This window comes from Oryzias latipes, chromosome 4 (genome assembly GCF_053564925.1).
Source record: "Oryzias latipes strain Hd-rR chromosome 4, Olatipes_Hd-rR_3.1".
NCBI classification, from domain to species: domain Eukaryota; kingdom Metazoa; phylum Chordata; class Actinopteri; order Beloniformes; family Adrianichthyidae; genus Oryzias; species Oryzias latipes.
Window position 1 is genome coordinate 25854853 of NC_136240.1, and position 27609 is coordinate 25882461.

The 27609-nt window shown below is 39.5% G+C and overlaps 2 protein-coding genes across 7 annotated transcripts in view; one reads left to right on the plus strand and one right to left on the minus strand.

The window, feature by feature from the left end:
• Positions 1-27609, minus strand: part of apc2 (APC regulator of WNT signaling pathway 2) — a 43544-nt gene that overhangs the window by 10665 nt on the left and 5270 nt on the right. Inside the window, exons 1-13 of one of the 2 annotated variants that reach the window (XM_011474282.4) lie at positions 25287-25526; positions 17763-17924; positions 16091-16181; positions 14669-15029; positions 14460-14568; positions 13501-13614; positions 13324-13398; positions 4853-4951; positions 3552-3951; positions 2465-2563; positions 2208-2347; positions 1210-1404; positions 829-1043 (exon numbers count right to left, since the gene is read on the minus strand). In XM_011474282.4, coding sequence (XP_011472584.1) covers positions 829-1043; positions 1210-1404; positions 2208-2347; positions 2465-2563; positions 3552-3951; positions 4853-4951; positions 13324-13398; positions 13501-13614; positions 14460-14568; positions 14669-15029; positions 16091-16181; positions 17763-17903 — 2039 coding nt within the window. In that variant the 5' untranslated portion in view covers positions 17904-17924; positions 25287-25526. Of the gene's footprint in view, positions 1-828; positions 1044-1209; positions 1405-2207; positions 2348-2464; positions 2564-3551; positions 3952-4852; positions 4952-13323; positions 13399-13500; positions 13615-14459; positions 14569-14668; positions 15030-16090; positions 16182-17762; positions 17925-25286; positions 25527-27609 lie in introns of those variants that run through there. The other variant, XM_023954406.2, reaches the window with a different exon arrangement.
• LOC105353977 (uncharacterized) lies at positions 6678-13238 on the plus strand. 5 transcript variants are annotated; one of them, XM_078946160.1, is made up of 6 exons: positions 6678-6819; positions 7090-9068; positions 9194-9879; positions 10890-10998; positions 11111-11166; positions 12441-13238. In XM_078946160.1, the coding sequence occupies exons 3-6, from the start codon at positions 9252-9254 to the stop codon at positions 12998-13000; spliced, it is 1353 nt and encodes a 450-aa protein (XP_078802286.1). In that variant the 5' UTR covers positions 6678-6819; positions 7090-9068; positions 9194-9251; the 3' UTR covers positions 13001-13238. The 5 variants fall into 5 exon arrangements, with proteins under 5 accessions (XP_078802286.1, XP_078802287.1, XP_078802289.1 ...); XM_078946161.1 differs by having other exon boundaries at positions 7090-7373; positions 9197-9879; XM_078946163.1 differs by lacking the exon at positions 7090-9068 and having other exon boundaries at positions 6692-6819; positions 9197-9879.

The following is a 27609-nucleotide window of genomic DNA, read 5'->3' on the forward strand; positions in this document are numbered from 1 at the left end:
AATTATTAGTTTGAACCTTTGGTTGAAATAGTGTTGCTTGTATTAGTTATTTTTTCTTAAAATTGAATTTTCTTAAACATCCAATTATTTTCTTCAATTACTTTTCTTTTCAAATTGTCTGATATGTGTTACAAATTGAAATGCACTTAATTTCCAGTGTGACATATTAAGCTGTGTTAAGCTGTACAGGTCAATGAAAGTCAATAAAAGGTCAGCTTCGTGGCCTTGTGGAAGTGTGCTTGTCCTGATTCTGGAAATCTGTGAGTTCAAATCCAGGCTGAGTCATGCCAAAGTCTCTAAAAATGTCACCCAATGTCTCCCTGTTTGACACTTACTAGCTGTGTTTACATGGACAAAAGTAATCGGAAAGAATGCCTGATGGGAAGAAAAATGTGTCATGTAAACACGGCGTTCGGAATACTCTGCCCTGATCAGACTCGTTCGGATCTAAATTTCTTTCTTTCAAACCTAGGTGTGTGACAACTGATGGGATTTTAAGATGACTTACCAATTATGACAGAAATTAGGAGAAATTTTGATTATCAATAGTCTGATTGAAAAACTATTTGAAAAGACTGTTGGTTGGCTAAGAAGACGTGTTAGGTCAACCAATCACGAATCACATTTAGTTTGATTGGAGCACAAGACTTCACTCCACATCTGAGATAAAAAATTCACTTTAAGGTCTGACTTTAAAAATATGCTTATTTTTAATAAGAACTCAGAGAATTTGTCCACAGAAAAGAATTATGTGTTGTCAGATTTAGAAATATGACAAAAACCTGGTTAAACAGGATGGAAGTTTGTCTTTTGGATTTACAAACACACCTGTAGTCTTCCCGTGTGGCAATCAAACTTGACACATTTCGGAGGATCCCTCCACCACTTTCGATGATGGCTAGTGAGTTAGTTTGACATCGATATGACAGGGTGCTAACCAGGAAGCCCAGAGCCCCATTGACCGAACAGATGGCCACTTTGTTGTCGATGCTGTGAGCTGACAGATTCCACAGAGCGCTTAGAAGACTCTTCAGTGTCGACTCCTGAGGAACAAAAAAAAGCATTTATACACACCTAAAGTATGGTTTTAATTTACAGCTGAAATCTCATTGGTAATATTCAAATGTCTGCATTTTAGTTGTAGTTCCAAGGTATGTGAGAGCTAGCTAAAAAGATCATCTTTGCTGTTGATCATTATGTTGTCATCACCTTGGTTGCTTGGAGAGAACAGGTCATGAGTGCAGACACACAGCCAATGTCCCGCAAGACTTTCTTGCTGCTGATGTCGGCCCTCCAGGACAGATTCCTTAGGATGCTAGAGACAACCTGATGTAGTTCCTCGCTATCAGAACCCAGCTGAGCAACCAGAGCCTGAAGGCAGCTCTTTATAGAACACAGGGTGGCCTGCAGAACAACGAGGAACATGATAGTTTAAGAGTTTAGGCCCACATTAAACACACATTAAGGCTCTGTCCAGATTCCCTCACTACTCCCCAACTCCTAAATAACTATATTGAACAGGACGATCTAGTGCTCTGGATTTCAATGTAATGCAACGCATTCTCACTACTTTTTTTTTTAATGCCAATTATGATGTCACCCATTCACCAAAGTAAAAGCCTAACAAATATTAATATTTTACAAAGACTATTTACGAATCCACTGTTTTCTGACGATGGAAACCTGGATGATTTATAAAAAAAAACAAGTTTTCAAATGACAAATTGTTAAACACAGTGCAATTAGGTAAATATTTGTCTAGTGAGCATCAATTAACACTAGTTTTTTCCACAGAGTCTTCTGGGAAATTTCTACAGTGCTGGATTTTGGAATTGTAAGTTTTGGACACCCCAGCAAAATGGTGAACACTTTTTTTATTGCTCTAAGTAGTCAGTAGTGAAGAAATTTGGACATAACCTACAGTACATGTCACCACCGAACTTATTTGAACTGAATCTGTCCGAGTTGGTCTGAGCCCTTGTTTTTATGTCAACCGCTCTCGCCATTCAGGAGTGAGGTTTTTGGTCGTCCCCACCCCTACAATTTGAAAGCTAGCTTGGGAGTATCTGTCAATCAAACATTTTGAACTTATGGAATATGGAATTTTCAATCTTTGTCTTCAAGATGATCAGTCAGCATGTTTAAAAAGAGACTTTTTTTTTTAAAAATTAAAGAAATTTTTTACTAAGGCTGAAAATGAAGTGCACCTTGTTGACGACATCACCAAAGGTGAGATTGGTCAGAGCCATGCCCGCATATCTGCGGAGCGCCATGTTGATGGGGTCATTCAACATGCCGTACATGTCGTTGTCAAGGTGGATCAGATCTGCCACCACTTGCAAACCACCTAGAAAGAGATTCCTCATTTTTTAAATTAGTCAAATGATCAAAACTCTTCAGAAAAAGATCTGCAAATAGTTTTCTGTACTTGATTTTTAGATGTGTAGTGCATGGCCTGACATACCCAATTCATTCATGGCTCGACGATATTCCTCCTCGAAGGACAGCTTCATGATGGCACACATGGCCTGGCAGATCTGGGGATCCACAGGTTCTGGAATATCTGCACAGCAGAATAGTGGCAAAGCAGAGGGAATAACTAAGTTTTGGTTCTGAAAATAGTTTAATTCTGGTGCAAGAAGGTTTTCTTATTTAAGATTGTAATCTCAACTACTAAAAGATTGTCGTTGAGGATAAAAATAAAATGGTAACGAAATGTTTGTTTAGAACTAGAGAAGACAGTTTTGATTAAACATAAAGTCAGAGAAATAAAAAAATACACTGTTATTACATATTTTTTTTATTTGAAGCAATAAAAATGCAAATAAAGAAGTTGACACTGTATTTTTAATCTTTTTGAGGATAAAAAAGTTTATACAAGTTTTAGTGTCATTTTGGGGGCAGGCCGTGGTGCAGAAGCATGGCAGTTGACCGCTGATTGGTAGATCGCAGGCTTGATTCCTGTATTTGTCAGCAGAGTGTGTGCATGGGTGAATGAGACTGTGACTGTAAAGCCTCTTCGGCCTTAAAGGAAAATTGGAAGAGGCTTGGTGTAAAATATTGAAGTGATGCTAATCTCTTGAATCTTGCTCCAGGGTTTTTCTTTTACAACTCTATTCTGATATACAAGACTTGATGCACAAGTTATTACTTTTGTCCACCACGATACATTTTTTAACTGCTGCCTTTTCCATGAATTTAGCCACACGTTTTGTGCAAAAAGCCGGAACACGGTCTTAAAAATGCACATTGTTTTCATTGAAGGTGACTGCTTAAACGTAGGTTGCAGAGGACAGTGTGAACTTAGCTTGACACCTCAGCCTGCTCCTTATTTTTTATTTGTTTGCGTGTCTCTTTGTTTTATTAAGTTTGATCTGATTTAGATGTTCTTAAATCTATAAAAAGTGTGCATACTGTCCTTTCTCTACCACATATAAACATCATAATACCAGTTTCAGGTATTATTTAGCTTTTCTCCTTTTCAGACATAACATAACCTTTAATATATTTGATTCTGTGAGGATGTGGGGATTGAGGAGAGCTTAATTCACCTGTTATTTTGGTTCCTCCTTGTGATGGTGTAGAGGCGTGGCTCTCAATCCAGTCCCAGCCACTGTCACAGTAGGTCCGGATCTGCTCCAGCATGTGGAGGACCCGCATCTCTCGGCGGGCTTGGCCTTCGTCCTGCTGGGAGTAGATGATGTTGTGGAGGGCAGCGCTAGCTCTCGATTTGGCCTCACGGCTGCAGCCCCTGGAGTTGCAGCCGGCCGGCGTCTCCGTGGGAGCGCCGTCCTGGGCTTCGTGCAGAATCTGCACAAGCAGAGGTACACAGCCGGATTTTCTCATGGCGATGCAGCTGTCCTGGGAGCTGGAAAGAGCCAGCAGGGTCCGGGACATTTCCTCCTTGTCTCTGTTTGCCAGCATGGAGAGCAGCCAGAAAACCATCTCCACCTAGGGCAGAAACTCTATTAATGAAACTTAAACTAAATATTGTCTACCTTTAAAAGTTTCATGATATTTTCTTCTTTTTCACTGAGTACAACAGTTATTTATAAATTGTAAGACACTATATTATGGATATAAACCATTTAGAAGCCAGAATTGGCCCAGAGAGGAGATTTTGGGTGGCTGGAACATTTTGCAGCTCTGAAACTGATATAGTGTCATTTCCATTCAAAACTTGACTTTGTTTGGTCATAAATGTCTTTTTCTAAGATTTAGTTGTTGAAATGAAGACTGAATGGCTTGGGTTAATTGTATTGACTGTATATATATTGTACTTTATTTCCAGTCTAAAACTGGATAACTGGATTGAATGAGTGTGGCACCACCTGTAGGAAATGGTTTACTTCCAGCTCACAACACAATTGATTCAATACAGTCAAAACATTTTTGATATGCGGATGTCGCCAGGTTGGAGCTAGATGACGACAGTGAATGATCCAAATCGGTTTGAGTCCTTGTTACTATGGCAACCACTCTCGTGAATCGGAGTGAGCTTGTTGGAAGTCCACACCGCTACCGCTTGAAAGCTAGCTTGGGAGAATCTGTCAATCAAACATTTTTCAGCAGAACATTTTACTTTAATTTAATTACATTTAATTTTGCAATGCTCAAAGAAACTTGTCTTAAAGATTTCTTTATCTTTGTCAAGAATGATACTAATATTGACTCAAAAATTGGGGGGTAAGAGACGGGGCAAAGCCTTTTTCTGGGGGGGGGGGCTTAATCTTTCTTGATATCTCAGAGAGATGGTATATGTGTTTTGGATGCTGTCCTTATGGCAGTAATACAGCAACAATCATGTATGAATGAGTGACTGTCTTCTATCTGCACATCATTCGGTGTTTACCTTACTGCCTCCATCTGCAGCATCTGCTCCAGCAACTGGAGCTGAGGATGAGCTGCTGTTCTCTGGTTCTCCAGCAGGGGGCTTCTCAGTTCCAGACAGCTACACACAAGAAACAAGAAGGCATGAACGTGATGGTGTTGACCCACTTCTACTCTCTGAAATCCTCTCAGATGGAGTACTGACAAATTTTCTGCTTCTTAATCTTTATGTTCTTATATAGGTTTTTGTCATTTCTATTTTCAGTGTTTTAATTGCTTTCCTGGTTTGTTTGTGGTTTATAACCTTACAAGCCTGAAATCCATCAAACCCTCAATGTGTCTAAATCTGTCTCCAATCCACAGAACAAAATGCCGTCATGCAGAAACACACACACTTCATTGGAATTCACAGGCTGAAATCCTCAGAGCCTTGCATCAAAGCTTCCACCCCCAGTCTCCATCTTGTTGCCATAGCAACACCTCAGAGACTGATGCATCTACAAGGAAGCGAGCCAAAGAGCGTTCGCAGACAAAGAGCTGCTTGTGTTCTTTTTTCTGTTTTCCTGCACCTATAATGAAGGAAAACCTGAACTTTTGCTGCCGTCTTGTTAGACTGATGGAATCTGTAGCCTCTGGTCCAAACGTCCTCCATTAAAACGAAAGGCAGCTTCATTTAAAATGGACGACGTCAATCTAAAAAACGCAGCTGTTCTCATGCAGAAAGATTCTGTAAAGCTGTTTTTGGACGCTTTGATTTCACAGCTCCTTGTTTATATGAAAAATTTTACGTTTAGTGATCCAAGACCACCAAAAAATAATTTTTAAATGACATATCATTTTTAAAAAACACTTTTTATGTTTCTTACTATGAGTAGCAGACTGAACACAGACTGATGCTGGGGTGCTGCAGTTTTTTTATGTCTGGAGGGTTCCAAATGTGTTAAAACAAAGGTCTGCCAAAGAAATGAATTGGTGTGGTTCATTTTGCCTTTCCTCCACAGGACTTAATAATAAGGTATGTGGTCACTCCAGCAGTAACCTGACTCTCAAACGAGCTAATTAATCATTTCTGGCTTCCGATTCTACATGCTTGTTATTCTCAAGGGGTGCAGAGAAAAGACAGGCGTGTCAGCCCTTTTCATCCTGAACACACGAGCTTCGTGCCACGCCGGCAGCCTGGCAACAGCCAATTCCAGCACAGCTCTGGGAGTGGCAAAGAGTTATCGTAATTCTTCTCTCTTACCGCACCTTTGCACTCAAACTTGCACATACCTAGTACATGGTGAAAATGTATTTTTGAAATGGTGACCCTGCATTTCATCCGGGCTTGGGGGGACTGGCACCAAGGAGACCCAGACTTGACAAATATCATTTTTTTAATTTGTGCTCTTTTGGAGAAGACATTTAACTAAATAAATGATAATTTAAAAGGACAAACATTATTGAATGTTTAATAGTTTTAAATAAGCGGGAAGTTGATTTGAAATTACATGAGAAAGAAGACAACAATTCAGAGTGGAGTTTTTTTTAGTACTCTTTAAATATACAACTTTAATTTAGCCACATCCACCCACTATTTACAACATAACATGTTTTCTTTCTTTGTTCAGAAATGCTTTAACAATGAGCTTGGAGTTTAAATGTTTAAATGATATGAAGTTTGAGTTTGGGTGAGATTTATTGTAGAATTAAAATAATAAAAAATAGATTTCCCTGCAAGGTTTGGGCAAAGGAGTCTTGCACAAAGGTTTTTAGAGGCTAAAGACAGTTTTTAAAGCTGAAACCAGAATCAGACATGTGCTTCCTCTGCTGTCACACTGAAATATGGAACCAAACTGGTTTGACAAGAACAAGTGGAACTGAGAGTCACAAAGTTTCAGAGGGACACAGACTTCTGAAGTGACGTTTCTTTTGCCGGACACTTTGGCCCTTGGTCCTCCGACCGCGCCTTCAAAGGAAGAATAAAGAACACTGGAAACTGAAGCAGCGGTAAGTATCTGACCCCTCTGACGACTGTTAGTGAAAGCAGATTACCTTCTAACAAGTCTAAACATGAACAGAGATGCCTACGATCCACACATGTTCTGTCTGTTTAAAGTTCAAATAGTTTTCACTGTTTTGTAGCTTTGAAAGAGCAGAATTAGAGTGTTGGACCGCTGATCAATCTGAATTAAAATGCTGTTTAACTGTTAGAAAGTGGAGGAAGATTTTAAGTTTATATATACTCTAAATATTAAAGTTCAATAATGTTATCTGCAGCGGAAATCTGACTTCTGATCAGCCACCTTCTAAAAGAAATTAGTGAACCTTCGGCATTCGGACAATCTACAACTGAAATTCATTGGAAGAAGTTTTTTCTGGGGATCCCTGAATTCAGGAGGAAGAGCTCCACTGCTTCAACCGGAAATCATACTCTATCAAAAAATGTGCATCAGGAACGTTTCCATTCTAAAGAAGGAATGCACTCCCATGCAGACACGCCTCAAGCAACAAAACATTACACCTGCCTCACGAGATTTCATCATGGAATTTATAGTTTAAAGGTCAACTTCATTTTAAACAAACGCTCATTCAAGCAGGGGTGTCAGAATCCAGACCTGACGGCCGGTGTCCAACATGTTTTCCAACCAACCTGCTATTGGAGCTCCTTATTGGCTAAACACACCTGATCCAGGTAATCAGAAGCAGATAAGGTTGGATTTCTGGAAAACCAGAAGGAGGCCGGCCCTCAAAGCTTGGAGTCTGACACGCCTGGTTTATTGTTTTACTAAAAATCTTTGTGCTTTTCTAAAGATCAAGAAAACCAGAAACCTTTATTTGTTTTAGGTTTATTAACTTGTGTGAGAAATTTTTATATTTATATAAATATTACTTTATTTATAATAAAAGACAGAATGCTTATAAAACGTGGAAGAAGTGACAATTTTAACAAGGCTCTTTCATGCCTCTATTGTGGCTCTTTTGGCTTTGAACAACAATACAGACAATCTGAATAAATAGTAGGTTAGTTGGCTAAGTTTAGTCAATTATTTTTATTTAGTCAAGTGACACTGAAAGCATTATCATTCTTCTAAAATGCACACGTTTCACTGAGCAAAATGATGGAAAAAGGTTTGCCCTATCGTCAGAGTGGTTTATTATTAGAATAAATGTAAAGCTCAAATTCCCATCGTATGTTTGGTTGCTGTTCGGTGGTAAGTTCTAACAGTATATTTGCAAGTTAATGTGCTGCTGCAGGAGGGTCTTATTTGAAACAGAATGTATTTTATTTTGAAAGGAACTTGTATGTGCTGCTGTCAAAAGTAATATAATATAATTTTTTTGATAATTGTAAATATTTACAAGCTACATTTGGTAAATGAATGGTTTCATGGCTTCAACAATATAAATAAAGTGTATTTTTTAACAGTAAGGAAGGACTTTGCAGCTGACGATGGGTTTTAGTCATTAAGAAACTGCACCAATTGGCCTCTTTTGGTGTCAGAGGTTGCAGAAACCTGTTTTAGGAGGACTCAAGTGTAAATATTTTACACTAAAGTGAACTTCATTGGTCCAAAGAGGAAAAGTTCACCTAGCAGCTCAGTGTTAAATAAGGGTGCATTGTAAATTTAGCTAAGTCTTTTCCTTAACTGGCAAAACACTGAAATGACATTTCTTATTATTAACAGACTTTCAGAAAAAGAATTTGCCCCAAATCTTTTCCAGTTAAGTTTGAAAGGTCGGCAAGCTCCAAAAAAAGACGTCTCACTTTTCTTCCACTGACAGATTCTTCTCCTTGAAGAATAAAATTGAAGAGGAAATTAAGAATGTAGAATACCTGATAATATTGACACCAAATGTGTAATATTAGCTAATATTACCATTAAAAAAACAATTGTGTGGATGGGGTGATACAGACTCTTATAGCTGGTACGTTTAGTATACAGTGGTCCCTGTTTTCATTCTAGAATACAGGAAGCTTACATTTTAAATTTTACAGTTAAAAAAAACAGAGAGAAATGTGAAAAATGGTCATGTCTGTTTGAGAAAAGTGTATAAAGAAGAAGTGAGGGGTTTTACAGCCTTTAACCATTTATTTAATCCTAATTTTCACCTATAGTGTTTTTTTTAGGATATAACCCCCACAATAAACGAGGGAACACTGTAAACAGCCCTGCATGGTATATCTGACGATTTTTTACCTTTTTATGCAAAACTGTGGCAATGTGTCACCAACACTCAGACGCTGTTACAGTCAGGTAGGAACCCAACTGAGAAAGGTTTTTCTAGAAAATCCTTTAACAATGCTTTCATCTTTAATTGTGAGTGTATAATTACGGAATGTGCACCACCACTAATGTCAATTTTGTGGGATTTTTTTCAGCAGTTTTCAACTTAATGAAATCTGACTGGAAAAAAGGAATCTTAACATCATAAACAAAATGAGCTTTTATGACCAATCGACAAACGGACACCATCAGGAGAGTGACGAGGAGCTGAAAACAGCGGACTGGGACGCAAAACACCCTAAAGGCAAAGACTTTCTGAAGCCCATTGAGCCGGAGAAAAGGTCGATCAGCCCTCTGAGTCTTCTCAAAGAGGACCTCACCCAGTTTAAAGAAGGAGTTTTGAAAGTATTCAAGGACAAAGATGCAAATTCAAGAGTGAGACAGTCTCAGGAAAAGTCGAATAACCCACTGGCCAATCTCAAAGAAGACCTCTCCAATGTTTTTAAAGTTGGTCTTTCGAAGGAACGGGGCAACAAGGACAATTCTTCGAAAGCTGATTCCTCAAGAGCAGAGAATCCTTTGAATAATTTGTTCAGAAGAGAGAAAAACCTTTTAGAGAAGACCCAAAAGCCAAAGGATGTTAAAGACATAAAAGAACAAACTAAAGATTCCAGAGAGATTTTGTGTAGGCAGAACAAAGGCAATGCTGAGGGATCTGACACGAAAAACGTGCTGAGTCAATCAAAGCACAGCAACCTGGACACTGGCAGTGCGGAGGAGAAAGTCGTGGCAGTCAGAGGTTTGATTCGAACCCAACAATGTGAGACGGCATTAAATACAGGTACAGCATCGATCAGAAGCAGCAGCTTCTTATAAACTCTGGCTAACTAGTCTTTGCTAGGAAGTGCCCAACCGTCATGTACTGTCTTTGGTATGTTGTTTGGGATCATGGTAGAGGTACATGTTACAAATCTTTTCTGTTTGGTCACGGCAAGTCTTGCCTTATGCCTTAGTCAAAATTGCCCTTACAGATGGATGCGGGCAAAAAAATAGGCAAAGCTGTAAGGGGCATGCATCACAAATTTTTAAGATCGTGATCTTAATGTTGCAAGAGGAGCCCATTAGTTCTGTTCAGGTGATGAGTGTGCACTCCTTGCGCGCCTTGTGCTTGCAGCCTGTCTGTTAGAAATAAGGAAATTAAAAATAAAGAGCCAGTGCATGCTCCTAAATAATGACAGGAGTCTGGCGCAATGGCACCATATGACAGCATCACCTATAGATGTCATAAGTGCATGTACCCTACATTATCCTTACAAATACTTCATGGAACGCTTACCACACGCACAACAATCCTGTGTTCCATTTTCATAAAGTCCCTTGAGGTGACCGCACAAGCCTCAAGGCACAAGCCTCAACCTTTAAGATGCGCCTGCTCCTATCTATAAACCCCAACAGAGCTGAAAAACCCAAAAACCTGCAGCACCTGTATGGGTAAACCACCCGTATGGGTGCATATGACTAAAGCATCTTTTATTAGGTGTGACCTAAAAGCATTGAAAAAGGCGAAATTTGGTCAGATTTTGTTGTTTGTTGATTAAATTTGGAACTTAATTAGTTCAGTCAATCAAGAATCAACGGAAAGTGAAGTCAATTTGGGCAAAATGTTCTCTGTTCTCTAGATGGTTTTAATAAGCATCAAATCCTTTTCTTAGCATTACTGTCACTATTCTAACTATACACAATTTGCACTAGACTAAACCTTTAGTCTTGCTTTTCAAGTCTATGCTGGTGGTTTATTGAACATTTATTTCTCTACAGCCGATCAGATCTTTGAAACGATTTTTTATGTAGTTTCAGGAGGTAAAGAGGATGACCCACCTGTAGAAAGTCCTTCTTTAGAGTCTCTGCCCCCCAAGACCACATTATTAAGCCTGATAAATTTTTCTCAGCATCATCCGAGGTGAGTTCAAACAGTTCAAAGACACTAACGGACAAGTATAAGACTTCAGAACGCTTTCAGCAGGAGACAATGAAGACAATCACGTTGAACTGATGCTATTGTGATTTTGAAGGGAACAAGCAGAAGAAACAGCAGAGCCAGCAGAAGATCCTTGGTCACTAAAAAACTGTAAGAATGCAATTTTTTTAAATTAAAAAATATTTTTTCTTTGGAATGATTCCTTTGAATTGTTGGTAAATGTTAAGCTACTTTCACACCAGCCTTGTCAACATGTGTTTGGTGTCAAGCGTTCACTTTCAATGAAAAGTCTATATAAATGCTTATTTCAGGCTTCAGCGTTCAAAACTCTCGTGTTCACACGTTGCTGCACAAGTTTCTACTACTGTTTTTGGGCTCTACATACAAAACATGCGTCCATTGAATGTGCAATGCAAGTTGAACTAATCAGGGGCTCAGATTTGGTAGTGACGTGTCCCTTTAACTCATGGATGTGTCAACCATTTGAAAATTGATCATGAAGAAGAAATTCATATTGCCGTATGTGACCGGCTGGAATTAGAGAGAAACAAGTCTAGCATATATCGGAATAGAGCTGTGAAAGAAAAAGCCTGGAGCAAGATTCACGAGATTTGTGCTGCTTCGACATTTTGCACCAAGCCTCTTCCAACTGCAGGCACATATGCTATTATCGAGTAGCGACAGTCCATTGTGAACACCATATGCTAAACGTGCGTTTAAGAAGGCCCCTTTATCCTGTTCTTGAATACGCGTTACATGCCCATTGTGAACATAGCATCAGAGTGTCATCTGCAGAGAGCTTTACATTACTTTAAAAGCTTAGCAGGTGTGTTGATAACATTTGAGTGTGTGTGTGGACAGGCCCCGCTCTTTTTGTACTACATGTGAACCTTACCGTAATGATAAACAACCAGTAAACTTGTTGCTTTATGCTGCTTCATGGTCTTATCCCCCCTCCCCTCCTATTATCACCCTCCTAACCCCCCCCCCCCCTTCTAACATCCCTCTCTCTTCTTCCCTTCTTTCCTTTTCCGTCCGGTCCAACACCCAAAATTTTTGAAACATGGTTGAAATTAATAAAGTTTGGCCTCATTTACAAAAGGGGTTTATTCAGACATACCTCTGGTTTGTATGAAGATTAATAACCCCTATTGTTAAAGTAAAATATGTCCAACACAAGAGGCCCTCAGCTCTCATCTGCCTGCCCAGCTGTTGGACAGGACAAGTAGAAAATAAATAAATAAATAAAAAAATAAAAGCTTATGACTGCTCAAATTTTAGATTAAACTGAATATGAGATTAATAGATGGTGTGTGAACAATGTATTATCAAATTACAGATGATTACTGTAATTTAAAGGAATTAGTTTAGCGACTGAAAACAATGATTAGCATTACTTATTGAAGCATCTTATTTCCTTGCAGTTGCCTGCTATTTGACCCTTGATCCCAACACAGCCAATTCAGAACTCTGTCTGACTGAACGCAACAGGAAGGCAACTCGGGTCTGGTTAAACCACCACAATCTGGAACATCCGGAGCGATTTGAACACTGTCCCCAAGTCCTGTGCAGGGAGGGACTGCTGGACAAGGTGTACTGGGAAGTGATGTGGAAGGGAGGTGCTGACATTGGCGTCGCCTACAATAAAATCTCCAGGAACAGTAACAGGACGAGCTGTCTGCTGGGACACAACCAGTGGTCATGGAGTCTGGAGTGCTCAGAGGGAAACTACACACCGTGCCACAACAAGAAGAGGTTTGCGTCTTCTTCACCCGATCCTTTTAGCCACAGGGTCGGGATTTACCTCAATTGGCCTGCCGGATCTTTATCATTCTACTCTGTCTCTCAAGAAGCCATGGTCCACCTCTACACCTTCACTTCTACTTTTACTGAGCCTCTTTACCCGGGATTCTGGGTGTGGTCCTCTGATGGTTTTGTGTCGTTGTGCCAGGTAGAGATGGACTGGGAGAGACTGCTGCAGTGACCACCTGACCCCCAGTTTCTTGTTTGTATGCCTCTTTACAAAAAATGTTCCTACTCAGACAAATCCGAAAAAGTTGGGTAAACTCGTGGAATTTTCCAAACTCTGCAGTCTCTATCATAAACTGACAGTTAATCTTAGCTCCACCTTTTTTGTTATGACACCTCTGTATCCAAGTAAAACTAATGCTTCTGCAGCTACAAGCATCATTAATGAACCAAATAAAACCCAAGAGCTTCTGTCTCTGTGTTCTTTGATTTAAAGAAAATCTTTTAAAACAACTCGTCACTCCTTTTGTTTATGCTGTGTGCAAATGTTTTTCTGACCTGAAGCTGGCTCTCCTGACTCCCTCGAGTCTCCTGCAACTCCTTTTCCAGCTGTTCCAGGCGAGCAACCCGCATCTGCAACACAAGACCTAGTTGTTGTGATATGATGTTTTCACCAGAACACGCTAAACGGGTGTTCTAAAACCTGTGTTTCGCATATGGTTACGACAGTCTCACCTGAGTCCTCTGCACCATGTCATCACTACTACCAAATCGCTCCTCCATTACGGATCGAACCTGCTGAACTTCAAACTCCAGCTGCTGCCGGATCAAGTCCATCTGCAGAGAAAACTGCAAATGCAAACTTAGATCAGAGGTCAGAGCATCACTGCTACAAGGACAAAGAGGTGCAGCTAAAAATGTCTTAAAATCCAACTCCGTTCATCTTTTGGTCTATTGTAAAAGCATCACCATTGGTCTTTCAAGCATGATTATGCCGCTTTTAGCCAAAATCCAAAAAAATTGTGTTGTTTTCTAGGACAAAGTTATTGCAGAGCAAAAGGGAGTGGATTAGAAATATGCCTTTGAATTGTGAGTGGGACTGTTTTCCCCCACTAACCATCATCATTTTGTTTACGCTTTCTCTCACTAGCTTACAAACCCTCACATCTTCAACTTAGCATTACTGGTGCAACAAAAATGCTGAGCAGTATCAGAGCTATTCAGCCATTCAGTTTTGAGCCGGATTCCAGCTTAGACAAGGAAAACGAAGACGTACATAGATCTAATCGTCTACACAAAAACTTTCCTTTTTTAATAATGCTTTTTAGTACTATTATTGTTGTTTTTATTTTTGTCTTACTTTGTTATTATTGTAAACCATTTTTATTCCTGCCTCCATTGTAGCGCTTTGAGATTTTATCTAAAATGTAAAGCGCATTCCAAATAAAATTTATTATCATTATTACACGTTGATGCATCAGAATGGAGCTGAGCAGGGAGCTTGTTGCTTCCTTTGTAGCTGCTACGTAGCCCCTACAAGCTTTTTCAAACAGCATTTTATTTGTCTGCTCCTGATTCACCACGATTTGAATAAATAAATACTCAGAAATGCAATTTTGAGACACAAATTGTTTATACATGTAGATGCCACAAGAACATGTTAAAAACACCAAAACAGTGGCAGTGCAGCTCACCGTGTCGATGCGTGGCAGTTGAGACAGCTTCTGCGACAGCGCTTCCAGTTGGCTGAAGTACCAGCAGCGCTCACGCTCCTCCCGGTCGATCTCCCCCAGCAAGAGGTTCCTGTTGATGTTTAATGCTCTCTGTTTAACCTCCTCAGAGGATCCCGAAAACCACATCACAATCAACAAAACCTCAAACCCCTACTTGCCCTATTCTATACCTTTCTTTGTACAACTCCTCCAGGTGATGATCGCTCAGTCTTCCATCTGCTCCACAGATCACAGCTGTCTTGGGCGGGGCTCCGTCCAGAAAGTGATGCGGCAGCATGAGGCTGGCCGCCTCCCCAGTGGACACCATGCTCTGACGTGATGCAGGTCTAAGTGGACTCTTGGACCTGCTAACTGGTGCCACAGAGGAGGAGGAGGATGGAGGCAGAGCCAGATGATTGCCCAGTTCCATACCTCCAGCTGCAGCAGGCCCCGCCCCTGATAGCCCCACCCGCCCCAGACCAGCAGTTAGCAGTCTCAGGTTGTGAGGTTGGTGTTTGAGTTCGTAGTAGTTGGTCAGGTCCATGTGTAACTCTAAGGAAGGGATGAAACGAACCATAATATATCATTTTAAAATATTGGTAACATTTAAAATAGTTCCATCTATCTGTACAGCTTCAGAACCCACTGAATCCCTTTCAGGGTCATGGGGTTGCTGGAGCCTATCCCAGCTACTAATGGGATAGGCAGTTTGTTCAGGGTTTTTTTAGTTTATGAAGAAACGTGCTCATGTTCCCCAATCTTTGTGATGATTAGAACTTTTTTTGTGTGTTTTTTTTTCGTATCTTGAGTCATCTTTAAGTAATGTTAACTTTTCACACCTTTTTGTCTTTCCTTCAACCACTGTCCCACCAGGTTTAAGCTTCCAATTACCCTCCTGACTGCAGGAGAAAATGTTGTCCAATCAATTTTTTTTAAAATACAAATATTTAAATTTGTACTTCAAACAAAGCTGTTCGTTTACTTTTTAATAATTGGAAAAGCCAATTGGATAGGACATTTTTTTCAAAGGTCGGGGTTTATACTAGAAATGAAATTGGTTGTTGAGCACAACAAATAAAGAGCTTCATTAAGGCCTTATTTTAATAACACGTGTTGACTGGAAGGCCCAATAGGACACATGTATTCTATTTAACTACTAATGCCATTAAACCTGTAAAACTGTGCTGGCAAACAGAGCAGAGCAGCTGCTTTTAATCAGGACTGTGTTAAATAGATTCCAGGACAAATAAACTAATAGGCCTGAACTGGCTCCTTCGCTGGAGAAGCTGCCGGGTGCAACCAATCTGATTAGATGATGGGGTCCAGCAAGCTTCAAATGAAATGCCAGTAATTGGTTTTGTTTGTTTCCAAAGATGAAGTTCTGTCAAGCAGAAGCCTTTCAAGCTACAAGACTTCACCGAAGCACAATGTTTTTTTGGAAAAAACCCACAAATGATTCAGCAAAAATACTCATTTTAAAGAGTTTCAAAAGGCTTGAACCTTGTCAAAATGTTGCTGTGTGTGTCAGTTGTCAATGTCCATCTATCGTGAAGGCAAGTTTCTCTACAGATGGTCCAAAATGCATTCAATTAAGCAGTAAATCGGAATCAGACCTTTCAGTTGGTGCAGCACGTCGCTCCTCCCAGACGAGGCTAGAGTTCCTGCTTCCTGCTCCAGTTTACTTTGCAGCTGCTTCAGAACCTCCTGCATCCAAGCGAAACAAAAAATTTAGCAAAGATGAACGATAGACGTAGTTGAGAATAAACAAAGTATTGACAAAACAAAAAAAAGAAAATTGACCTCCTTGGAGGAAAGAAACTGTCCTTGTTATATTGGTGCCAACCGTGCAGATGTGAACTGCAGCTGCATGTGAGCCTTCAATTTTTGCTCAGTCTGTGTCCTGATTATGATGCTAAACCCGGTTGAGCTATGACAGATAATCCATCTGCTCAGCGTCCCTGCACATGACGAAGCGTGTGCAGGCACATGTGGATTAATACTCCAGTACCTGATAGGATTTTTGGTCACGTTCTCTGCTTTGACCTTAAAGTTTTTTTTTTGTTTTTTTTTAATACAAGCTTAATGGAGTCCTGAATGCTGATGGATTTAAGTAATTCTTCAAATAACTGATTATCGAAGCAATCACTTCTCCTTTATGTTGTCATTTGCAAGAAATACATTTCAGCCACTGATCACGAGCAATCATTTTTGCATTAAATTAACTGTATTGTACAGAGAAAATCTTTCAAAAATAAAGCAAGGATCCTCTTGTTAGTGATGCTGTGCTACTTCCCTTTAATGGCCTTTAGCCACAGGAATAAATGATTCTGAAAGCTAAGCAGGTTCATCCAGAGTTCTTGAGTCTTATCAGCTCCTAAAAGTGGCTGCAAGTTGTAAAAGCTACACAGTTCATCTAAAGCTCACATTTCTTTAACTAAATCGCTAAATCGTCAATCTCTACAGGATTATGTACAGATAATATGCAGAAAACAAATAATTGGTTTAATTCTGTTAGAAAAAAATCCATTTATGTCTAAAATACAAAACACAACTGTAAAATTTAGGTTTACTGTAGCTCACTTACTTGAATTAATGACAGTTGGACTCACCTTGTTGCCTTTGAGAATAACACTATACCATTCATATCATATTTTAAACCTGCATTTCTGAGACCCTTATCTTCTTAGCATGATGCAAACTTTCCTCAAAGACCTATTGTATATCTTTGTCCACGGTTTATGCCCTGCAGTTCATTATCATTCCACTAGGGGCGGTAGGACTTTTCCTGCTCATTTCACAATGGCTGTCTCCGGAAAATCTCAAAAACACTTTTGGCGGGAAAACGTTTTGCTTAATTTTAAAACTTTATGGTGGGAATAACTCATCTATCATTATTATTTTTTTTTAAATGACTACTTGCTGTATTGAAGGAATGTAAAATTCTTGGCAGGGGAGTGCACTTTTACCTAACTTTACTTGGTGAACAAAATATGAAATTAAAGAGCTGTTTCATTTTATGAACATAAAAAATAACTTTCAGGATTTTTGTGTTCGCGTGAGGTTTTGTGACATTACAATGGCAGGACTAGATGACCTTTAAATACATGAATACCCCTTGACAGGAGCCTATGAGTCACATTTGGCCCACGTGCCAGACTTTGGACATACCTGACCCAAAATGATTTGATAGGATTACATTAATTAAACAAAAACAGCTCTTAATTTGTGCATTGAAACTATTGCTGACTATGAATTTTTATCCACTTCGTTCAGCTGCACACTAACCTTCATGCCAAAAGTCTCTGTCTCCAGTTTGGAAAGGTGGTTGGAATTGTCCTCCAGCTCCCTCCTCAGGTGAGAGTTCTCTTTGCGGAGCACCTCCACCTGGTGGGCCAGCTGGTCGTAGGAAGCCACAGCACTGGCCATCTTCTCACTGCGCAGCAGCTCCTGGAGGAGAATTCCCACAGGAGGAGGAGGACGGTTCAAGAAATGTGACGCAAGCAGAAAAAAATCAGAGTGACTCAGCTAAAGCAGAACGAAGCATTTAAACAGTCAATGGAAGACTCCAGAATTAAGCCCAACATGGAACGATGTCTTCCCAACATGGTGAGCCATGAGCCATCTGACCAGGAAGTTCAGCCTTTAGAAGATGTCTCCTTTTCTGTCACGTACCGATTAAAAAAACGCTATTTATTTTAGATAAATAACATGATAAAGATGGACTATTCCCTTTTTAACAAGGTCTAATTTCAAGATTAAACAGAAAAAAGGGTGTCTAAATTAAAAACAATTAATAAGAGCAGTTTAACTAAAATAAATTAAAAAATAAAGGAAGATATTATGAGAACACAGAATATAAAAAAACAACGTACAGAACAAAAAGATGGGGAAAAGACACATTTCCTAAATAGGAAAAAAAAAAGGATGGAAAAGATACAGAGAATAATGCCCACAAAATATCAGTAAACTGCTGGATCTCAGATATCTTAGTGACAGGTCATTCATTTGCATCTGCACATGCTCAGTTTGGCCCCTACTTCGGCTCATGTGACTCAGCCAGTGACCTTCAGAGCAAAAATGAAAGCTGCAGAAACACACAATCCTGTCTGTGTAAGTCCCCAACAAGAGGAAAAGAAACTCATCTAATCCACTTTCAAAATAAATTGCTGCTGTCAGATTTCTGCTCTGCTCAGCCTCTGTGGGGTGAGTAGAGTAAATGTCATTGCTGAATTTTAATGAGAGGCTGACCCTCTGCATCCCTGCTGTTGTGCTCTCGAACTGCAGAGGAAAAAATGATAGTGGACACACAGCTTAGGATTCAGGTCAAGCTCTAGTACATAAACTTTTTAGCTTAGTCAGCTCCTCACAGACAAAGAAATGTAACCAATGAGCAATGTCATTTGGCAAAAAGGTTTTCTAAATATAGTCAACACAAATTAATATTTCTTTACCATCTTCTTTACTTCTAGGTAACAGTCATTAAGAACATGGTGCACATTCTCAAACCCTTCAAGTTTGTCCAAACAAAATAACATGAGATGATTTTAAATGCAATTTGTGTGTTTATGCTCTTGTGTCATTTGTCTGAGGATGGAGGACATACAGAATATAAAGAAGTAGGATATTTTATACAGACTATGTCACTATGTGACAACTAAGTGATTATTTATGAAAGAAACCGATTTTGGCAATCAAAAGTTTTGTTGTCACACAACTTAAAACGCATAATGACTCATGATAACTTGGTCTTTTTTGTTCCATTCTGATGTAACATTGTAGTCTGGTCTATAAATGCCACTAGTTTCAGTGCGTCAACTGCTTCACAACTTTAAACCATTTCAAAACAATTTGATTCATTTTTGGTTCAGAAAGCTTTGGTTTCTCCATTACTAGCAGCAACAAGCTCCCTGTTCCTATCCATTCCGATCATAAATAAACACCTACTGGGAATGCTTTTACAATAGATAAAAAAAAAATGATCAAAGTGGGATTTTATGCATTTAGTAAACTAAACCAATACAATTTAAAAACCGATATGTTTACTAGACTGCAGGAGTGGATGTTCAAGTACATTTACATTAAGTTAGGCTCTGCAATATTCACACAGCCAGCAAAAAAAAAAAAAAAAAAAAAGTTTATTGTTCATTTTTGAAGCTAATTGGTACACAACCATTAGTGTCAGGTACTGATGGTGTGGGACCCAAAATACAAGAGACCAGGCTTGGTGACAGAAACTAAACCATTTAATTCATAAACTGAACCATGACAAAACCCTGGAAAAACAAACCGGTGACATACCAGAGCAGTTCACCAAAGAGAGTGAACTGAAAACCAGTCACTTAAATAGACTGAGGGGAAATTTACTGAAATGAGGACAGCTGTGCATCATAATTAACCTGAAACTGATGTGGCTGACAAAGGGCAACTAAGAACATGACCAAAACAGAACCAAACTAAACCAAAGAACTCTAACAGTAATAAAATGAAAATCACAAATTAACAATCATTTTATTGGAAATGGATGTTAGTTTATGGTGCAACTCAAAGTCCTAATTTGGGCTGAAACTGTCTGATTTTTAAAATCTGAAAGGACAGATTGATCCATAAAAAGATGCTGGTCGAGGCCCCAACTTAAGGAGAGCCAAAAGTAGGCTCAGCAGAAACCATTAACTGTATATAGGAACTCGACTGAGTGAGTGTGATGTCACCCATATAAAATTACTTCTGGCTCCAACCAAATAAAGACAATTCAGTTAGCTTTTTTTTTTGAGTCAGTCTGAGTCAGCATGTCTATGGCAACCACTCTCACCAATTAGGAGTGAGCCTGTTGGAAGTCCACACCCCTACCACTTGAAAGTAGGCTTGGGAGAATCTGTCAATCAAACCTTTCAAATGTCTGACTAGCCAGTTTATTACTTGAATAACTTTGACTACAGAAAAATTCTCTTATACACTCAATGGCAGAAACCAAACTAGTTTACAGGATCTAGGCAATGACTAGAATCAAAATTTGCAAAATGTGTTGTATCAGGCAGGGACTGCAACTTGGCAATTTACTTCATTTTTTGATGTTCTGTGAATATTTTCTTGTTGCATACATTCATGTCAGTGTTTAGCTGTAAATTCCTTGCCATCACATGCAAAAACTTTTTCAACAAGGACCTCCTTATCAGCAGCAGCTTCACCAGAAAAATCAACTGGTGAAAAAAAACTGGGGAAAAAAACACTTGCAATACAGCCGCATCTCAAACATTTGCTACCAATAAAAGTAGTAAATATATCTGTTCCACTGCTCAGAATGGTGCAGCAGACTCCCTACAAATAAGCTGCAGCAGGTCATAAAGTCTCGAGTGTGACTCTATATCAGCCAACAGCTCCACTGCAGTGTGGATTCTTCCCTCAGGACAGAGCAATGCAGGGATCCTGATGTACTTGCTGTGTATGTGTGTGTGCTGTGCTGGGAATTCCGTTAACTGGCCACAACCCTGCACCCTGAGGCACTAATCTGAAAAGATTCAATAATCAAACATATTTTTTTAACTGAAGATAAAATATTTGATCCAGAGTACAGACTTGTCAAAACCAGCAGATTTTTTTTAGCCAGCAAATGAGCAATTCACAGCTTACACATTGACTCATTAAAGACATGATCTGTGAGATGAGCAGTCAGACCTCAGGCAGTCAGATGATCTGGTTGATCTCTCTCTCTCTCTCTCTCTCTCTCTCTCTCTCTCTCTCTCTCTATATATATATATATATATATAGTACAGACCAAATGTTTGGGCACACCTTCTCATTCAAAGAGTTTTCTTTATTTTCATGACTATAAAAAGTACAGTCATACTGAAGGCATTAAAACTGTATATTAACACATGTATACATAACAAAAAAGTGTGAAACAACTGAAATCTATGTCATATTGGACGCCCGTGGATCCTAGCAATGGTGAACTGCGCTGTCGACACATGATCGTAATATTGCAGGTTCGATTCCCGCCTTGCACGCCCATGAATCGAAGTGTCCTTAGGCAAGACACTGAACCCCACCTTGCCTCTAGTGGTAGGCGGGCGCCTGTGTTTGGCAGCAGAGCCGCCACCAGTGTGTGAATGTGTGTGTGACTTGGTTAATGGGTCTGTGACTGTAAAGGGCTTTGTCCTTGTAGCTAGAAAAGCTCTACATAAGTTTACGCCATTTACCATATTGTAGGTTCTTCATAGTAGCAACCTTTTGCTTTGATTACTGCTTTGCACACTCTTGGCATTCTCTTGATGAGCTTCAAGAGGTAGTCACCTGAAATGTTTTTCACTTCACAGGTGTGCCCTGTCAGGTTTAATAAGTGTGATTTCTTGCCTCATAAATGGGGTTGGGACCATCAGTTGTGTTGTGCAGAAGTCAGGTGGATACACAGCTGATAGTCCTACTGAATAGATTGTTAGAATTTGAATTATCTGTGAAGTATTGGGCTGCACGGTGGGGCAGTGGTAAGCACTTTTGCCTCACAGCAAGAAGGCCCCTGGTTCAAGTCCCGGCTGGGGGACCTTTTGCATGTTCTCCCCGTGTATGCGTGGGTTCTCTCCGGTGACTCCGGCTTCCTCCCACCATCCCAAAACATGCTTCATAGGTCACTCTAAATTGGCCATAGGTGTGAATGTGCATGGGTGTGTGATAAGTGTGACCCTGCGACAGACTTGCGACCTGTCCAGGGTGTCCCCTTCCTTCGCCCATAAGTGGCCGGTATAGGCTCCGGCAGCCCCGTGACCCCGAAAGGGACAAACAGAAGAAGATGAATGAATGAATGTGAAGCATTGAGGAGTAGGTTTGACGGTGTGGGGGTGCTTTGCTGGTGACAGCAATATATGTCTTCAAAATTGAAAATTGAACCAGCATGGCTACCACAGCATCTTGCAGCGTCATGCTATTCCATCCGGTTTGCGTTTAGTTGGATCATCATTCATTTTTCAACAGGACAATGACCCCAAACACACCTCCAGGCCATGTAAGGGCTATTTGACCACGAAGGAGAGTGATGGGGTGCTGGGCCAGATGACCTGGCCTCCACAGTCACTGGACCTGAACCCAATCAGGATGGTTTGGGGTGAGCTGGACCGCAGAGTGAAGGCAAAAGGGCCAACAAGTTCTAAGCATCTCAGGGAACTCCTTCAAAACTGTTGGAAGACCGTTTCAAGTGACTACCTCTTGAAGCTCATCAAGAGAATGCCAAGAGTGCAAAGCAGTAAAAATATGAAGCATATAAATAAGCTTTGGTCATAATTTAGATAGAGGGGCTGCAGTGAATTAGGAAAATCAATTATTCTTTTAATTCTTTATTTAAAAGCAATTTATTGCCACTTACAAGCCATTTGTAAGACATTTACAAATACTAAATAATGTCTGCTGTGAGAAATTTTTTAGACATCTAACCATGCTACTGATTAACATCCAGAAGACAGCTGTAAGACATAAGACACTATTAGGATGTCGACCAACACTAACGAATTTCTTACAAATGTTTAATAACGGCTTTACAAGTGCCCCTAATGTGTCCCTAATAAGCAGCATATGAACTCCTCTGCTGCAAGAATGCGCCACACGCAGCTTCATGAACCTGCATTCAGCTGGTGGTGTTCACAGCGGACACTCAGGCAGCAGCAGGGAGGGGGGTTCTTCTTCTTTAGTGTTTGTCTGCCACCTTCAATGGGATGAGGCTTGTTATGACATGTCATAAGGGTGCAAACTGCAAATCTTTTTCGAGGCTTTCCCTTTTTAGTGCTTTATTCCACTATATAGAAAAAGAACAATAAATAATGTTTACGACGGATGGCACTTTTGTGTTTTGTACAGGATCCAACCTACCCGTCACTACCAAATAAGAGTCTCCTAGTGGTCCCAGTTTAGAGTTGTCACGTTTTAGCATTCAACCCGTTGACCATCCACTGCGCAATCAATGTTTTGTACACAGAGCCCACGAATGGGCTTAGAAACTTGTGTAGCGATGCATGAACACAAGCGTTCTGAGTATGGAAGCCTGAAATTCGGGTTGCAAGTTGACTCGTTTGATGTGAAAGCAGCTTTATAAGACATAAGTAGGATGTCTACAAATGCTAATGAATCCCTTAAAAATGTCTGATTAAGGCTTTATAATTGGACACTAATGTTTTATTGAGTAGGCAACTCTTATAAAGCATAAGTAAGACATTTACAAATGCTAATGAATGTTTCCTTTAAATATACTATAAAGGCTAACACATTACTTTTACTAATAGGAGTTAATGTGTTGTAACTAGGTTATCAAGGATTCTTATAAAAAAGCATCATTGGTGTAAACAATACTTAAAAAACTAAAAAGCAATAGAATCTAACCGAAAATGAAAGGGGCCAGAATTTACTAAACTGTTGGATAAATGATCTTTCCAGCTCACAGAACATTGAAGGTCTTAATTTTTTATAGAGCAAAATGCTCTGTAGGGTTTTGTGGTTAATTTCTCATTATCTTAAAGTATCCTAAAACTGTAAGACAAACCAAGAGAAGGAGCATGAAACCAATGATCTCTTTGATGTAAAACTGAATTAAAAAGTTAAAAGCATGCAAAAAAATGAGACGAGGCCAAAAATATAAGAAAGGAACTCACAAATTTGAATATTTCTCAATTCTTACACAGCTATAATATAAATAAGAGAAACCACAACGACCTTCAAAATGGTCTGTCCATTTACCTAAAATGCTAATGCTACAATGTTGGCATTATTGCATTAACAAACTCTCTATTGGCCTTAACTAAGGCGATAGAATCTAATCTAAATTTTTATGCTTTTTTTTGTAGCCACAGAAACAATACAATTTTGAGCAAATCACCATATTTATTGTCTGTAATGTGCAAATAAGCATCCATCAAGCCTCCATGTTTCCTTTTGGAAACCCGTCTGTTTTCTTTGAGCTTTTTGTTTTTTTAGCTTCTTTTAAAATCTTTGATAAGGCATCTCACAAATAAAAGCTGTTCAAATGTGTTTGAAGTCACTGCAGGCCCCAGCTGGTGTGTGTATGTGTGTGTGCCTTTAATTTTCCCATCAAAGACCTTGGACATATTGACTTTCCCTGTTGCCGTAGCAACAAGCCCCACATCTCCCCGCCTCCTGCTGACACATTTACATCAAGGGATGGCTCTTTCTGCTCCATCTCTCTCAAAAACGTTGTCTACACACAGAGACAGAACCTACAGTTGCTGCAAAGAGGAGAAACATGCTTCCCCATAAACCAGCTGGAGCACATAAACAAAGACATTACATTAGTGGAAAAGACACGTGACCTAGATTTGAAGACAAAGGTTAGGAAATGACTGTAAATGCGATTTTTTTGAAGCAATTTAACATAAACTGTGTTCAGAAATTTGCTATTTTAAAGCTACAGTGGGAAACAATCACTCATTTTAGCAGAAACGGCAGCATTAAAGCCATTTGGGGAAAACGGCACCAACAGTGGAGGCATGACCTTCTCAGAGCTGCACAACTGAAAGTAAGGTCGGGAAAAGAGCATTTGCGATCCTTAGTTAGCAGGATCGCAACAAAATTGAGAGAAGAAAAATGTGAGAAAAAGGTAGTGAGTTGAAAAAAGGAAAACAAATTTTCAAAGGGGGATGCCAAGACAATGAAGATGAAATCTGCTGACATGACAGAAGCATCCCTCATGCTGCAGCTGCTCTGCAATACCGTCAGAAATAATCAGCCCATCCACATGCAGAAGTACATTAAAAGGCATTTTAGCTACATGGATCCCATCTTTACTATCCTCAAATTAGTAAAAATTCTACTTACTCAACATTTAGACTCTGGGTTATGATTGAATCCAGAACCCCGGAATCGCTTTAGCTGACTATCCAAAAGCACCAGCAGACATCATCTTTTACAGATTACTTCCGTATTCGTTCACTCCAGGGCAGCATGAAGAGTAAACCAAAGCTCCAAAAAATAGAAGAAGATTCACGAACATGCCAGCAGAGTGCAGATTGACGCCATTTTCCCACCCTCCCTTGTCATCCTTCTCTTCTTCTGTCTTCTTGCCTTACGGATGTAGTTGCCACGGTAACCAGACAGTTTGAAGGGAATGTACAGATGGAGGATGGGAAGAATTCAGGGGTGGAGCAAGCAGAGAGTGAGATCGACACTCTTTGTCCATAAAATATGACGACGAATTGGTTAAATGGGTCACAACTAAAAGATAATTTGTTTACATTTTCTTTGCTCCTACTATCAACCCTGAAAATGGCAAACCATTGCAATGGCTTCTGTCTTGTATCTGAGATGGCTGTGAAATCACAGTTTTTTGATATTGAAACACCTCTGAAAACGTAATAAATTGATCCTACGCAGACTTTCATTCTACTCGGGCTTTAAAAACATTGACCATAAATTCCACAAGTTTAATCCTTCCACATAACCACAAATTTTATGGCACAAAATACATGCTGACTGTATCTGAACAGTTGATGGATTGCGACTGACCATGGTAAAACATATCAAGGGTTTTCATAGCTGCTGTTGGCTCATGTGTCTAAATAAATGTGACTACATGAGAACCTTTTTGGTTTCGTTTATTCAGAAACATAATTAGAAAAACACTAAACTTCAGAGGTTTTCCTATTTTTTTTCTTTCCGTGAGTTTATATTCTGATGGTTCTATGGCTAAAACACATGAACCGATGCTCTGCTGTACCTGAAGACATACACTGTTTTCAACCTTCTTTGAATATTTCCACATCAACATCAATGCTTTTGTGTAGCAATTTTAGTTCTTGTTAGCGTTCCAGTGGTGGAAGTTTAAGTCGTTATACAATGATAGAGAGAAAATGAATCTTATTCTGAGGACAATTGTCATGTTCTGAGGCACACAGACATTTACACTTAAGCCTCTGAATTGGAGGTTCTTCTGATTCCAATTCAATTAAATAGGTTAGTATTCCAATTTACATTTCCGAAAAAGAAGTTTGGAAAGTTTGGGAGGTTTGGAAAATTTGCTTGAGGCCTTTGTGTTAATAACTGTTAATAAACATAAAATGAAAACTTTTACATGTTACACATTTTATTTCTTATTTCTTACTTTTTTTTAAAAAATTGTTTACATATCACTTACATATCTGTACTGGTTTCTGTGTGTAGTCTGTCAGATTCGTAAATGTGTAATACTTTGTTTGACATCTTTTGAGTTGTCACTGAGCCTTTTTGAAAGCAGAACAACTGGGCTAAGATGATACGCCATGACAAGTGCTTCATGCTGCTGTGACATACAATTTAAAGATGTGCTTTCATTTAAAATTAAATTTTTTTAAGGGTAACAACAATAAAAAATGTTCTTCTTCTTCACCTTTCGGCATATCCCTTCAGGGGTCGCCACTGATTCACACAGGTGGTTTAGCAGAAAGTATTTTATCTGGACTGGGGGCCAGCAGTCTACATAATTAGGCGGTTGCGTGAAGGGTCTTCCCCAAGGACCCACACTGGATGAAGCTCATTGTGCACCCTGATTTCCTGTGTCCCTGCACTTAACCAACCGCCCAATAAATCTATGTCATGCTGCCAATGAAGAGCATTACTGGACATAGAAAGAGGAGGCAATACCGACTTGTAGAGATATGGGATGTGCAGCATTACATTATTTGGGTGAAACATGAACAGAGACATCTATTAAATATCAAATATGATTTAATAGAGTGTTTGGAGATCTTAAAACTTAAATGCTGATTCTGCAGCCAGTGACTCTGCCCCTCCCACAGACCGCTGAATCAGGCTAACACGTTTCTACAGCCACACATCAGGCTAAAATAATTTCTAAAATAATTTCCTTGCTTGGTTAAACAGAAACGGTAAACTACTTACCTTACTATATTCTCCGCACTATAGGGCGCGCTGTCAACGAATGATCTATTATATAACTTTTGATGAGGTGCACCGAACTTTAAGGCACATTAAACGAGACAAGTCAGACAAGTCACAGTAATTCTAGAACTAGTTTGTAACACACTACATGTCAGCCACATTAGTGTATTTACAATATCTCTCTGTAACTTCCAACCTTTTTTGCAACATGCAAAAAAAAAATAAAACAGGCCGACACTGCACTACAAGCCATGTTAGCGTATTT